General features: G+C 40.5%; 1 protein-coding gene across 2 annotated transcripts in view; it reads right to left on the reverse strand.

Annotated features, from left to right (window-relative positions):
• Positions 1-16,316, reverse strand: part of Gars1 (glycyl-tRNA synthetase 1) — a 41,747-nt gene that overhangs the window by 5,541 nt on the left and 19,890 nt on the right. Inside the window, exons 8-13 of one of the 2 annotated variants that reach the window (XM_060379969.1) lie at positions 14,040-14,189; positions 11,375-11,537; positions 8,872-9,036; positions 6,205-6,313; positions 4,858-5,002; positions 1,192-1,277 (exon numbers count right to left, since the gene is read on the reverse strand). In XM_060379969.1, the coding sequence (XP_060235952.1) occupies positions 1,192-1,277; positions 4,858-5,002; positions 6,205-6,313; positions 8,872-9,036; positions 11,375-11,537; positions 14,040-14,189 (818 nt within the window). Of the gene's footprint in view, positions 1-1,191; positions 1,278-4,857; positions 5,003-6,200; positions 6,314-8,871; positions 9,037-11,374; positions 11,538-14,039; positions 14,190-16,316 lie in introns of both variants that reach the window. The other variant, XM_060379970.1, reaches the window with a different exon arrangement.

Consider the following 16,316-nt stretch of genomic DNA (forward strand, 5'->3'; position numbering starts at 1 on the left):
TCCAGGCCTCGGGGAGTTCCTGCTCTGTGGGTAATGAGAGAACCAGAACCAACAATTCACTGTTCTAGAGAGGCTCATTTTTGTTTTGTTTGTTTATTGTTTTCTAAAACAGGGTTTCTCTGCATTGCCCTGGCTATCCTGGAACTAGCTCTGTAGACCAGGCTGGCCTCGAATTCAAAAATCTGCCTGCCTCTGCCAGCCGCCTGAGTGGTAGGTCTGTGATAAAGGAGTCATTGTTCTGACACACTTGCAATGAAAGTGCTTTCCCTCATGTAAAATGTGCTTTCATTTCAGTTTCCCTTTCAGAAGATACATCATGCTGGCTGAGTGCCCGCTTGCCAGAGTCCATCAGCACCACCAGTGTAATAAATTGTGGTAAGAGATTCATACACCATTACAAAGGAAAAAAAAGAAGAAGAGGAGGAGTAAAATGTGGCTTAGTACAACACTTGACTACCTAGCAAGGCCTAGGTTTGATCCTTAGTACCACAGGGGAAAATAATGTGTTTCAGAAAGATAATGAAGGCACTCTTTCTGCCCAACCTTTGTAGCACCTGAGTAACGGCACAGGCTCGGAACCAGCTGCTGGGGCACAAGGGCTGTCCTATTCTGCCCTGTGCTGGCTCTGGGGCCAGGTCTGACCTGTCCATTGCCTTCTGCTTTTCAAACACCTACAATTTCTAGGAGCCCTGCTTCAGACCCACATAACTTTCATGTGTGCTCCAACATGTACACTGTCTAATCCAGAATCTGCCTGACCAGAATCAAACCAAACAAAAAAATCCACTATCCTTTTGACAAAACAAAAACAAGAACAACAACAACAACAACAAAAACCATTAAAAGCAAAAGAACTATCTTTACGTTATTTTACCAAAACAAAACAATTATTAGGGCAGGGGAAAGAAAGTGACTTTTACTCAACAAAAAGACTTTTTCCTAAAAAGTAGTAACATTTTCAGAGATTTTACCCTATGAACCTCAGGCAAATGTAAAGGCACTGGCACTGTTCAGTGTGAGCACAAGCATCTTTAGAGAGAGAAACGGCAAGTAAATGCTTTTCCATATCCTTCAAGCAGCTTCTCTCTCCAAAATTTATATAAAATGACTGTCACGAAACTTTTATTTTGCTTTTTAAAGTTCAGGAATAATGGCTGTTTTTTTGTTTGTTTACTTGTTCTCATAAATTACCATGTAGTGTTTTCTGGAATCTCTTCACATTGACCATGTCTTTCGTTAACTGAAATGTTTTCCCATTGGTTTCAATAGCAAATTCCCTACAGAGGAAAAAAAAAAAAAGACAAAACACATTATATAATAGTTAAATATGTACCTCTTCTCCAGGATGCTGAAGCATTCCTCATTTTAAGTGCTAACACACTTTGGTCTTGTCTACAGATAACTCACATCAAATCAAAGTCATTTCATAAGAAACACCAAATTATTACCCAAACAGTAACACCAAACTATGTCCTGTAGAGGATCTCCAAAGTGTGGCTTATTTTATACAATTTTACAAGTGACTTAGTGGCAAATTCCTCTGATCTTGAAGACTAAATATAACAACTTGGAAAAAACAAAAAAAAACAAAAAAAAACCAAAACAATTATTTTAGGGTAATCAGATTTGTCCAAAATAGCTCTGCAGGAAAAATGACCACTGTTCTACACACTATCCCAGCAAATAAAACCCCCAACAGAAGATCAACAAATAGGTTTTCTGACTGTGTGCTATGCGATATAAAACACTGTCCCCATGGTTGCCAGATGTTCATGTCCTGAGGTCAGTTACATTACCAAGGGCATTCCATAGGGTCCACATTCCAGCTATTTTCTCCCATTATAAAGGCCAGTTTGCACTTCTCTGGCCTGATGGCAGCTCAGGACTAGGAAAGAGAGCCCTCATGTGGTTGTCTTAAAGCTGTACAAGGGGTATTTATTACTATTACATTTTGCAGGTTTCTTCCAGTCATAATCTTCTGCCTCATCTGGATGGTTTCCACTGATCTCCTGTAATAACTATAGGTTTGAAGTTTGTGTGTATTCATATAGCATCATGGACTCTATGACTAGTCCAAATGTATAGAGTAGGAAACACCTACAGAACAGTTAGAACTAGCAAGAACATACCTACTGCTTGATATTAAACCCAGCGAATGTTCTTGCACAGTCATGACAGTTGTTGGAAATGGTATACACACACAACCTTTATGACCTCAAAGTTCCCAAGTTCCTGTCCTCTGTGCCCTCACTCTCAATGACAACTAATCTGCTTTCCATTACAATAAAGTGTCTTTCCTAGGCCTCTATGTAAGACTGTCTATGATAAGATCGGGATGCAACCTTTCAGTAAAAGAGCAGTCACAAAATATTTCAGGGTTTGCTGGCCCTATGTAGTCTCTCATATGCCATTTTTTGGTTTTGTTTCACTTCAGTATTTCTGTCATTGTTTATCCCTGAAAATGAAAACAACCTCCCCCCCCCTTTTCTTGCTGGAGAGTAATACAAGAAGGGAGTGAGGCAAGGAGGAACACATTTTCTAGTACATTTTAGAGACTGGTCTACACATGGCAAGATTCAGTTATTAACAGGATGTGACTTATCATTTCTATTGGCTTGTCTGCTGCTCAGTCTACCAATTAATGACAGTAGAAATCTATAGTAAATCTACTGACAACCTAGTTTCTCTTCAGTTTTGTGGTTTGTGTATTTTAAGTTTTAGTTTTCAGTTGTATACTATTTAGGAATGACATAACCTCTTAGGTAATCATGTTCATCATTAGAAGTGCCCTTCTTTGATCTAATTTCCATTGTTCTGGAGTTTACTTTGATAAAAAAAAAATAGCTACTTGCTCCAACTTTTGGCTAATATACTAGTTTCCTTTTATTTTTAAACCTATTTCTATATTGCCATTCAAATAAGTTTGGTTCAAATCCCATTTAATCAAGTCTGGAAGTTCTGAAGTAGATTGACTGACAATCAGCTGTTATTCCAATGCTTAGATCATTTTATTTCATGCTAATTCACTGGCATTTAGTACAAATCTGCCATCTCACAAGTTATTTTGTATCTGTTCCAACTATTCTTTGTTTAATTTCCTCTTTTCCAATCTTCTAGAGGTATTTTTCTTCCCCTAAACTGCATTTTATCTCTAAGTTTGTGTCTGGTTTATATCCATTCTTCATAGGCAACGGTTCTGCAATTTACTGTCTGAGCTTCGAAGGACTCTATCACCCTGTCTATTTTATACTAGTGGATTCCCACACATTTACCCTTACTTTGGCATGCATTTTATTTTCATATGTAAACTCCATAACATATTGTTGGATATGCTTCAGTTTGTTCTCTTTTGGCGCGTGCAGGATTGTCCATGTGGGCATATATTAAGGTCAGAGGTTATGTGGAATGTCTTTTTTGAGCCCTGAGATCTGCACGCAGTGCTGGTGTTACAGAGGCATTGCACCAAGCCTAGCTTTTATGTGGGGTTGGGGATGAAAACTCATATCCTCAAGCTTGCACAGTAAGCACTTTATCCACTAAGCCATCTCCCTAGCACTCTGTGCACCATCTTTCTAAAAAACTTACAACATGATTTATATTCACCATGCATTTCATATTTTTAAAGCTCTTCGACAGTTTGGAGAGATCTGCACCTCCATACTGACAGAATTGCTGAGTCTAGCATGTTTGTACTTCCGGGGACATACCTAAAGCCCCTAATCCACAGTGTCCTGGCTTCCATCATTTTGACAAGAACTCTCAATTACTCTTTTCTTCCTTAATTGTCATATAAGGACTCTTTTCCTCCCTGACTGGCTGCTTTAAAGATTTTCCTCTTTATTCCCAGTTTTTAGCAATTTGAGTCTTAAGTGCCATTACGTGATTTTTCTGTCTTCAACCTGTCAAGCGTTTAAATCTAAAACTGCTTCAGGCTACCACATCATCATGTTTGCTCCACACACCATGATTATCACATGTTTTTCTGTGTGGCACTGTCCCATGGCATCCGCCAGCCTCTTTCTTCCGATGCTCCACAGTCAGCTTCTGAGGTTGCACCCTTGACTTTAATGACCCTCTGCACTGTTTAATCCACTGCTGCCCCATACAGTGAGATGGCAACCTGAGGTTCTGGTTGGTGTTCATGTTTGCATTTCCACTTTTCACGGCAGTTCATGTTCTCCTTCATATTCTTTATTACAGACTTACATATGTGAATGTAAGCATATGTGAGCTGGTGTCCAAGGAGGACAGAGGGACCTGAAGCCAGATTCCACTGCTGAGCCATCTCTACAGCCTTTCTTATATATTCGTGAGAATATAAAACACATTCATGACAGTCTTACTGTATTTATGTATTTACTAGTCATGTTTGTTGTTTTTGGATCTTTCTTTTAATTTCCCTCACCAGGAGTCACCTGTACTGCTTTTACAGATGTACAATAACTTTCAAATACTATAGCTTCTACATTGTTTGGTGTTGTATTTTCTTGTATTCCTTTAAGGATTCCTCTCTGTTGCTTGTATATTTATGTATATTATTAAAGCATTCCAAACCTCTAAAAGAAGTTAATTAGCTTTTAATCTAACTCAGACAAATAGTATCCTCCATGAAATCACTAGAAAAGAACCTGTTACTGCGGTTCTTCTGAGATGCCGGGGTAAACCTGGCACACTGTCCATAAAGATAATAAAAAGATCTTCATATTTGGTTTCAAATCTGTCTCTATCAAAATTCTAGCAAAGAGTCATTTAAATAGAACTAAGACACAGATGGCACTTATGTAAAGACCGCTAGAAACAGCTCGCCTTGCCCTGGCTCAGACTGCAGTGGAGCCCCAGGAAGCAGCAGCACCTTACCCCTTCTCGTTCAGCAGCTGCTCCATCTCCGTAATGTAGCAGTCATCGCAGGCGCTGAGGTACTCCATCACCAGCTTTGCATCCTTCTTGAACGCCTTGCCCAGTGCTCCCTTATTGGGCTCAAACTGTACAACACTGACTGTTTTGTATGAAGCAGTCAAGGAATCCCAGCACAGCACAGCTTTAGGATTCTGGAAAATGATCTTAAAGCGCACCACTACAAACTTAAAGCTACCACGCAATCTTGCGAACAGCAGCTCCCAGGCTCTGTTTGTTCCTGTTTCAGGGACACAGTGAACTAAGTACAGACACACACAGTCATTCTGACCAACCTTAGTAAAGAAAGCTGGAGCTGGGGAACAGTTCAGATATCACAGTGATTTCCACACAAGCCTGATGGGCTGAGCTCAGATGCACAGCCTCACATGGAAACCAAGTGTGTTTTATACACCTACAATTCCAGCCCTGAGGAGACAGAGACAGGTGAACTTCTTGAGGCTGCTACTCAGCCAGTCTTGCTGAAATCAGTGGGCTTCCTTTTCAGTGAGGGAGAGAGAGCAGGAGAGGAAAACATTCAACGTGGACATCTTATTCCCACATGCATTTCTGTATGCATCCACACGGATGAATACGTATATACACCAAAGAAGGAATACATGAATACCATTAACAAAGAGTTTTAAGATTACAGTGAAATAAAAAAGATCTTATCTAATCCGCAATACATCTCGATCCATAGTAATGTCTTTGGTCAATGAAGTGGCTCAATGGGAAAAGGTGCTTGCTTCCAAGATGATAACTGACCTAAGTCCCCAGGACCCACATGATGAAAGGAGGAGGGGACTCCTGAAAGTTGTCCTCTGACCTCTATACATGTGCTTCACCAAAAACATAATCAAACAATAAAAGTAATTTTTAAATCTGGTTTTGTCACTAGTCAACCCTAAGAATCAGCTCTCAATCTCAGTGCCCAACAGAAAAGCAAACTCCTATTCTAATTCATAGGGTCGGTGAGCTAAATTATCTTAGAATAGCACTCAGGTTCTAGCAGAACAACATTCACCAGATAGCGTCTATCTAGGGGCACACAGGAGCAGGTGCTGACACATGTTGGAAACATCTGAGAAAACAGCACCCCGAAAGGAGTTCTGCACATACTTCTAAACGCATGCTTTTAAGGGTATAATGCTGGGGGTGCTCAATAGGCCTTAACAGAGACGAGGACAGGGGCAACGAGGGACACCAACCAACAAGTTTAAACAATTTCAAAGCTCTCAGTTCGTCCAAATAATAAGAGACAAACTGGTTTAAGGTTTAGCCTTAAATTGGAGTGGCCAAAAAAGGATATGGGTTCTTTTAGACGTTTCTCAGCTACTAGTGGGACTTTGGTGGCTCGAGCATGACAGGAGAGGTCGTAGCAGGAACGATCAGCACATCCAACAATCTCAATCCAGCCCTAGAAGACAGAATTAACAAATTCATTTCCTGCGCATGCTGGCTTTGTTCATGAAAAGCATTTGGACAGTAACTAATCCTTCTAAATATTCAGGGACAATTCAGTTAGAGACTCTTCAATTGGATTTTGTAAAGTATCAAAAGGGGAATAGTTTCACACACTGTATACAAAGTGGCCTTACCTCCCAGGCTGATTTACAATGTCTTATTGCTATGCAGTAAATAAGTCATCTAAAAGTTGATTTGCTTAGGTGAGCGAAAAAGAAGATGGCAATTATCAATCTTGTAAGGAGCTCTGACAAACTAAAAACGATGATGGGGCCCTCTCTGCTCTTGGACTTCCACCCTCCAGAAATGTGTCTTATTTTGTTAAGAGCATAAACTAAGACAACTTTACAATTGCACTATATGAGTAATAACAAGAAAGTGCATGAGGTCTACCTTTAGCTGCTGGTCATTCTCAAGAATATATATATTTGCCTTTTATCTAAAAAGTATTGGGAATTTGAGCCATTAATGGGTGCTTAGAATAAAGAAGACAACAGCAACTCATATAAGCACATAAATTTAAAAACAAAACAAAACAAAGCAATGAAAGCATGTAATTTGCTAATTTTTCACTACTTAACATGTTCCTAAGTGTTATTTGCGGTTTTAAACATACAAACTAATGGCTACTGATAATGACCATACTTATAAACTAAAGAGTAGAATGATCAAAACACACCTGGGAATGCAGCTTTGAGAAATAGCCTAACCCTCTCCACAAAAAAGGAAAAGAATAATCGTGACTTCTGTTATTATTATTTTTTTTTATTTTAAATCTGTCTGTTTATCAGAAGAGTACATGAAAATAAAGCCTCAGCCAGGTGATGAGGCATGCTTATAATTCCAGCACTCAGGGAGGCAGAGGCAGGTGGATCTCTCTGAGTTCGAGGCCACCCTGGTCTACAAATTGAGTCCAGGACAGCCAAGGCTGCACAAAGAAACCCTGTCTTGAAAAAAAACAAAACCAAATCAAAAACAAACAAACAAACAACAACAACAAAAAAAAGCATCAAAGTTTTTAAAGAGGAGAGCCACACAGCAAGAGTCCCAGTACTTAGGAGGCCAAGTCAAGAAGAGCCAAGTCCCAGGCAAGGCTGAAGTACACACTCAAGTTCCAGGGTAGCGTAGGGTATACCACAGTGAGACTCTGGCACAGAGTATGGCCTTATCTATGCTAACTTAAAGCTTTTGCTTTTATATAGTTCTGACTTCTACCAGCATAAGAGAAACCAGTCTCCATGCTAGGACCACATGTTTAGAACTCTGTCCCTACAGCACTGTAGATTCAGCAGCTGCAAGGCAGGGTTATAAAGCAGCACAGCATGAAAGTCAAGAACAGGCGTGGAGTCAGGCACTTTGGACTCTAATCCAGCTCCATTACCTCCTAAGCTCAGGACCCGGAGTCTTGACCTCTTAGGACTTGAGCATCCTCAGAAAGAGAAGATATTTCAGAGGATACACGTAAAACACTCAGAAATGCACATGCCTTGTAACAGCAGCAAATGTGAATAAACAAGCAAATAAAGCAAATGAAAGGCAGGGTGGGCCAGAATCAGATCTCAACTGACATTTGGTGTGTTCTAATGCTACTTTCAAATTAAACCAAGAGAACTGGGTGAAACAGAGAAAAGCAATAAATATTCATCACCCAGAAGCCAGAAATATTTTATTGGTTTAATATGAAAATAAAAAAATTCCAAAAATAATCAGAAGAGTAGCTGCTGCGTAGCTGCTTCCTCCTCCAGGTCAAGCACTCTCCCATGGAGGGAGCAAGGAGATCCAAAGGCTCATGAAACTCAGCAGAACTTAAAGAACCAGGATGCTCAAATCACTCCTAAGGCTCAGGAGCCCCTGCTCCAGGTCGGTTAAGCCATAAACCACCATTAGGGGACAGGAGCCTGGTGTCACTGCCACAGGGTGCACAGCATTTGTCAGCTGTTCCTCATGTCATGGTGGAGTTTCTGGTATAAAGCTGTCTGAAAGTCACCCATGTTCTGGCAGGTAACCCTAACAAACGTAGTGCTTCAACAAGCTGCATCTGAAAGAACGGTCTTTGGTTTGTCTCTGTCCTCTCTGTGGTAAGTAAGCATGACTTCCCAGGAAAAGCAACACTGCAGTGTATGTACCAAACAAGCTTACAAAGAATAGATTTTAATAATTCTTATGTAATTTCACAAAGGCAAAAAGAAAACATTAAAAGCAGCATCAGCTAAGAGTACTGTAACTAAGAGTACTGTTTTAGCACTACCATCACTGCCGCCATTTGCTGGATGCCTGTAAGGATCTCAGGTCCACTGAAGGATGCTACGGTACCATTCACCCAGGCAGAGGCACACCTGTGCCACCTACCTTCCCCCTTCCTTCGTACCTAAAGCATCTATCTATATCCTAAGGGTTTTCAAACACAAGCCAGCCCCTCTTTACAAGGAAGCGTAAATCGACGGTTGTCTGGTTAGTTCCTTTGGCCCCGTCTGGCATGAGGAGAGTAAACAACAGTGAAGTCCTACTTACATAGGAGGTTTTGGACTCAGCATCCCAGCAGTCGCAGGCATAATGGGCCATCTCATTCTCCATATGCTGTCGGAAGCGGAGTTTATCAGGAGATATTCCAACCTTCGTGAGGTAGAGGTAGATGCGGCCAATAAAATAGCCTAATACTGAGTTGTTAATCACACCCTAAACAAAGAGTGTGGCAAGGGAAAAAAGTACACATTAATACTTTTGAAGGCCAAGGTACTGTCTGTTTGTCTGCTTAGCTACCTACAGAAAAAAGTACACATAAAGTAAACTTCCTTCCTGCTTTCATAACAATCTAAAATACCCACAATATGATCTTGGTTATTGTAAAAGAGTTAATGTCAAGTTAACAAGTTAATAATGACGTTGTTCAAAATATATCTAACACATTGGGCATAGTGGCACACACCTTTAGTCCCAACATTTGGGAGGCAAAGGCAGACAGATCTGTGTGTTCCAGGATAGACTGGTCACAGAGCGAGTTCCAGGATAGCCAGAGCTAAACAGTGAGACTCTGCCTTGAAAAACAACAAAAACAAAAAATATCTAACATATCTGTCCAGTGAACTCAACTGTAGCACATCAGCCCTAGATCATATACTTCCTAAATCTGGTCATAAATGATTCACAAACCACAGAGCTACCTTGAGAGGGTTTGTTTATGGAGCACTGAAGTTCAGCTGCTCCATATAATACATATTTTTTATAACTTTAGTCCTGGACCTTAGATGTCATCTAGCCTATCTCCATCACTACAAGGATGTCTGCTGGTTAGTTTTATCAACTTGACACAAACATAGATAACCCTAAAGAGGAATCTCCACTGAGGAACTGCTTCCACAATACTGGCCAGTGGACATTTTCTTGATTGCTGTAGAAGGCATGTAAGTCTCTGTGCTCACGGATAAGCACTAAGGAATCTAGGAACTTAAATCCATCTGGTTGTCTCTTCAAAGGGAGAAATGTACAACCTGTCTTCCTCCCAAAAGGCTGGTAGAAGGCTGGGACTAGACTTGGTTAACACTTGGTGAGCTCTGAGCTGTAAGGCTAGGCCACATCTGACCCTTCCCCAGATCCTTACCTTAAGCATCCTTGTCTCAGTCAATCTATAGCATTAGCCTGTCCCAGATTAGCATCTTGAGCCTGTTTTCTCAGTTACCCTTTATGGAAGATATCACTTGTACTTTACAAAGATTCTCCTGTAGTCATGTCTTAAGCTTTGCTGTGCACATGGGACTGAGTTAATTATCACCAGGACTTTGTTTTCCAAACTGTGCTGTGCTTAGATACGTCTCAAATAAACCACTAGATTCAGACTCTCAAAGTTTGAACCAACACTGGCTACTGAGTCATGGTGAACCAAACTACCTCTCTGTCTTCCTAGGACAGTTACTCTGCTATCCGTGGTGGACAGAGAGATCCCTGCAGATTGCCAATTTATATAGAAGGGTACGGTCACTATGGGAGATACCACCCCTAGGGAGGTAAGTCTGAGCTATTTAAGAATGGCAGCTTAGCAAACCAAGAGAGGCAAACCAGTTAGCAGCATTTCTCTATTGGCTTATGCTTCAAGCTCCTAACTTGGCTTCTCTCAATGATGGACTATAGCATGTAATATAAAGTAAACTCTTTCCTCCCGAGTTGCTTTTGGTTATAATATTTAGCACAGCAGATTATTTCCACAAAGTGGGTGATACCTCTTCTTGTATACTTCTGGGGCCAGAAGGCTAAGTTCTTTTCCAAGCAAGTCACTGGGAAGCAGCTAATGAGGGTAAGTGTTCACTTACTCATTTCTCCAGGCAGATATTTAAAGAAACCCAGTCATTTGCAAGGCCTATAAACCAACGTTAAAGACAACATATAGGGGCTTGGATCCGGAGTGTTTCTTTTCCTGAGTAAGCTTCCGTCTCTTCCAAAGTTGTGCAACTTGTTAAAGTAGGACCAGTTAGATAACAGTACAGTTCAAAACACGGCCTAGTTTCTAAATGCTCTGCTCACCAAGGACAACTTGCAGGAGCTGCTTCTCTCCTTCCACCATGTGGGGCCCAGGAATCAAACTCAAGTCATGCGACTTGGCAGCAGGTGCCTTTACTTGCTGAGCCACCTCCTAGGCCCAGCTGCTAAACGTTTTCTTAATGTTAGCCTCCTGGCCCAGGATTGGTTCAGGTAATTTTCTCTCTTGACACCAATAATAAATTCTATATAAAACAAATACTACACAAATACTACATGGGGACTGGAGCTGTAGCTTAGAGCTAAGTCACTTCTACAGCACACAAGGACCTAGGTTTGATCACCAACACCCCAAAAGACAAAACCTGTCAGGGCTCAGGATGCAGTCATGCATTTGCCAAGCCACTGGGCTTGGCCCACAATGCTGCAGAATAGATTAAATACCGCTAACATCAATGACTTCTTCACTCAGTGCACAACCAAGTTGCTAAGCCCTGCATCCCTGACTGAACATAATCTAAATCAGTTCCCTCCAGAATCTTACCTGCTCAACAGCATCTCCCAGACGCACCTTCTGAGCAGACTGTCCGCTGACCTGGGCTTTCGCAGAGTACAAATAAAGGTAGAGGTCAGCTACACTTTGGAACTTGGGATGATCTTTCTCAGAGGGATCTACAAAGTACTCGATCTCTGCCATTGTGAATTCCCTGGAAGGAAAAAACAAGATCGAAATCTTCACTATAAAAATGCTTAACTATAATCCTCAGTCAATAAAGCTCCTATGTCCAGCTGCTCACTCCTCAAGATAAAGGGCCCAAACCAAAGGAGTTTCTTATGACTTAAATAGAACCCACAGAATTTTGGATTAGGTTTGTGTAGATGGTTGCTTTTTTAAAAAGCAACAAAAACTGGCCCAGGATAGAACTCTACGGTAAAGAGCGTACTTAGCATGCTCAAAGCTTTGGATCCAAGCCTAGTACCAAATTAACAACAACACTAAAAAGAATAACTTCAACAACCTCTTCTCAAATACAAATTCCTTCTATATAGCTATATGCAACAGTATCAGTTATAAATAAAAATAATTTTTAAAAGCAGATTAATACAGCCTTTAAAATAGGAAATAAGTGAAAGCCACATACTTGAAAAATGAGATGCTGCACAGTCACATCCACATAAAATGATTCTGCTCAAAGCATTGGGTCTTTGCATAAATTTATACTAAGGAAGCCACAGACATTTACTTTTCAAAGAATGGGAAATTAGAAGTGAACTGAAACGGTTCTCCAGGTTTTAAAGCACTTTGATTGACTGTGTTTTATGGCTCCAAACAAGTAAATGACTGATAATGGCACCAAACAGATGGTCTCGTTAGAATAAGAGCTTCTAAATAAAGCGTTATTCCAGGCAAAGGACACTGGGCATGAACTGAACAAGCCACTATCAACCTCAGCACATAATGACGAAATAAATATGCATACAGCAATGGTTTTCCAAAGACATTTCTCTGAATTGCAATTTAGTAGCTATTACAGGGAAAGGGAGAGTGTTTTAAGTTAATTTTATGAGTCAAAAATCTTTTTAAAAATGGACACAATCTCACTGGTGTACTCTCATGATTATCTCAGATGTTTTAGAAGCAACACAAAATTGTACAGATTGGCCCTAAACATATAAAATGTTCTGCCAAGAGCTGAGTTTTTAATTTTACTCGTTAATGGCATTTTTTTTCAGTCCCACAGCACTGTCTTAATTATCTTTCAACAACTATGAAATGTGTCTGTGCACATGGAAATGCGGGGTGAGCTTTCTACTGTGTCCTCACATAACTTACACCCGGTTTGACAGGAATCAATCAACATCTATGGTACAGGGAAGCTAGATTAAGGGTCCCACCCAGAATCTCCCAAACGGTGGTGCCAATGTCTTTTCATGTGTTCTGTAGGAAACTGCATGTCAACTATAGTTAACAATGCAATAATAATATTATCGTCTCAGTACCTGCTGGTTACAGTTGTGACCACCAGAATAACAACTGAAAGGCTATGATGTAAAAGAACAGATTGGTTACAAGCTTGCCTGTAGTAATCAGTCCATGAAGTAGCTATCAAGACATTCTGACAACTATAGTATCTTGCTACAGTAAACACAAAAAGAAGAAAAGGTGAGAAGCTGGTTTTGGAGCCTAAGAAAGCAAAGTATGGTTACACAGCCAATTTTTGTAAGGAATATATTACTCAAATGATGATGTCAAAAGGAAATGTGGAAATCACAAACTTAAATCACAGTAAGCAGAGACCAACACAGACAAAAAACCTGGGCCCAAGGCAGCCTGTAGAGACCAATATTCCAACCAAGGACCATGCATGGAGACCACCTAGACTCCATGCTCAGAGGAAGCCCAAAGGTTACTTAGTTTCCAAGTGGGTTCCCTGGTAAGGGGGCAGGAGCTGTCTCTGACAGTGGCTGGCATTTTGATCACCTCCCCCTGGGGGTGCAGCTTTGCCAGGCCACAAAGGAAGGTGATGCAGCCAGCCCTGATGAGACCTGATAGGCTAGGGTTAGACAGAAGAGGAGGATGTCCTCCCCTATAGACTAAGGAAGGGGCATAGTGGGGAGAAGAGGGAAGATGTGTGGGACTGGGAGGAGAAGAGGGAGGGGGTTACAACCAGGATACAAAGTAAATAAACTGCAATAAACAAACAAACAAAATAAATAAACCACAGTAAGCTTCTAGAGAAAAAGAGCTAGCCAGTGTCAGATGTCAGACAGGCAAGTGTCTGAACTCAGCAGTGTTGGCTTGCCAACTGCATTGTGTCATAAGCCCCTACCAATCCACAGACTGCACCCAGGACACCCTCCAGCAATGCCACCTGCCTTGAACACTTCCCATCCTTTGCATCTAAGGATATAGACAGAAAGACAAACACACAAACACACACTGACCCTGTAACTCCACACCAGTGACAGATGTGCTGGTTTTAATATCAACATCTCTACTTCCTAAAAGCAGGGGACGACAAAGGAAGAGATAACCTCAGAACAAGCAGGAACCATAAGCTATTGTCCACACTCTCTCCTTTCCCTTTAATTCACTCCTCAATCAAAACTGCCAACCTCCCCAGGCATTACATTTGGAAAGAAGGGAACTAAAGATTGAAATGCAAGTGTGTCAGTTTATATCTCCAACCCAACGCCGATAGTAATACCTGACTCGGATCAGTCCAGACCTAGGCGAGATCTCATTTCTAAAGGAGTTTCCAATCTGGGCAGCAGCAAAAGGCAATTTGTCTTGGTTGAATTCTAAAAGTCGCTTGAAATTCAGGAAAATTCCCTGTGCAGTTTCTGGTCTCAGATATCTATAAAATTAAATAAGTCAGTCTGTTACAAATAATAAATAGTATTTTCCAATAAAACAAAGTCTGTTACAAATAAAGTACCACATTTATCTTTTTCACAGCAAATCTATACTTAAGGCCTAAAATAGAAGTTTTAAAAGAGATCCTGTCCTAAGCAGCAAACACTTCAACAGAAAGAAAAACGGGGATGGACTAAGATCTTAGGATGCTCACAATGCCATCAAACTGGGCTTATTTCTTTATTCCAGTAGTCAACTTCTGAGTGTCATTATAGTGGTTCAAATGAGAATGGCCCTCATCGGCTTCTAAGTTTCAATACTTGGTCCCCAATTGATGAAACTGCTTGGGAAGGATTAGGAGGTGTGGCCTTGTTGGAGGAGGCGTGTCACTAGAAGTGAGGTTTGAAAAGACCCATGCCATTCCCAGAATGCTCTCTGCCTCCTGCTTGTGGTTGGAGACATGAGCTTGCAACCTGTCATCATGCCTTCATTTCACCATCACAGATTCTAACGTCTGAAATCGTAACTCAATTGTATACTCTTCTATATACTGTGTCCTTCAGTTGTCTTACATCTTCCCTACTTTGCCCTGCTCTCTCTCCCATCTCCCACCCACTTAATCTTTCTATTCTACTTCCCCTTTTATCTCTCCTTAACAGTACATTCTATCTCCCTCCCTCCCTTCTGTGATTACCTGGATTCAAGTAGTACAATTATCTAGACTTTAAATACTACCATCCACATATAAGAGGAAAATGCAATATTTGTCTTTTTGGGTCTGGGTTACTTCACTCAGAATGATTTTTTTTTTTTTCTAATTCCATTCATTACCTATTAACCTACAATTTTTTTTTCTTTCTTTTTTGGGGGATGGCAAAGGGTAAGGGTTGAGACAGGGTCTCTATACATAGTCCTGACTGTCATGGAACTCAGAGATCCATCTGCCTCTGCCTCCCAAGTGGGATTAAAGGCTTGTACCTTAATGCCTACAAGTTCATCATAAGAGCTGGTGAACATTCACTATGTAAATGTATCAGGTCCAAGTTCTATTTTGAATGAAGTCTTATGCAGGGTGATAAATATGAGTCTATTTGCATTCTTCTCCATGTAGCCATCCAGTTTGACCAGCACCACTTATTGAAGACACTGTCATTTGTTCAGGGTCTATTTTGGCTTCCTTGTCAAAAATCAGGTGTCCATAGGTGTATAGACTTGTACCTGGGTCTTCAACTGGATTCCACTGATCAATGTGTCTGTTTTTAATGCCAACACTACATAGTTTTTATTAGTATAGCTTTCTAATACAACTTGAAATTGGGATGTTGATATTTACAGCAGTTCTTTTATTTTTCAGGACTGTTTTAGCTATTTTGGATTTTTTGTGTTTCCATATGAAGTTGAACATCATTTTTTATAACTGTATGAATTATGTTGGATTCATGAATTGAATTTTATGAGGATTGCTTAAGTTTGTACAGTGTTTTTGGTAGGATGGCCATTTTCACAACACAATATTAATCTTGCTGATACATGAGCATGGAAGATCTTTTTTCATCTTCTAGTGTCTTATTTTTCTTTCAGTGTCCTAAGTTTTCATTATACAAGTCTTTCAATTACTTGGTTAGAGTTATCTCAAGATTTTGGTTTTTTGAGGTGACTGTAAAAAGTACTGTTTCCTTGATGATTTCTCAGTATGTTTATTTATATATAAAAAGGCTGTTGATTTGTGTTAACTCTGCATCCTATTTTCTTGAATGTGTAGAAATTTCCTGGTGAAGTCATTAGCATTGTGTGGGACCCTAACCCAAAAGGCCTTTTTAAAAACCTACTACTGCAGAAGCTGTCTAAAAAAAAGAGGTCAACATATAACAGGAGAGACAATTCCCCAACTAGACATCTTAGGCTACCAGTAGTATTTGCTTGCGTCACTGGCCTGAAGGGCCCTGGACTTTCCCAAATACCACAAGTTGTTGGTTGCTCTCCACACCTGACAGTAAGGTCCTATGCTGAAAACACAACTTACTTATAGCATCAAAGATGGAAAAAGTAAGCTGGTACCCAACTTGAAGCTTCACTCCTACTAACTGCATTCGTGGTACCGGAAGGTAGGCTGCTTGGTAGTTGGGTG

This window comes from Meriones unguiculatus, chromosome 3, assembly GCF_030254825.1.
Source record: "Meriones unguiculatus strain TT.TT164.6M chromosome 3, Bangor_MerUng_6.1, whole genome shotgun sequence".
Taxonomy (NCBI): Eukaryota; Metazoa; Chordata; class Mammalia; order Rodentia; family Muridae; genus Meriones; species Meriones unguiculatus.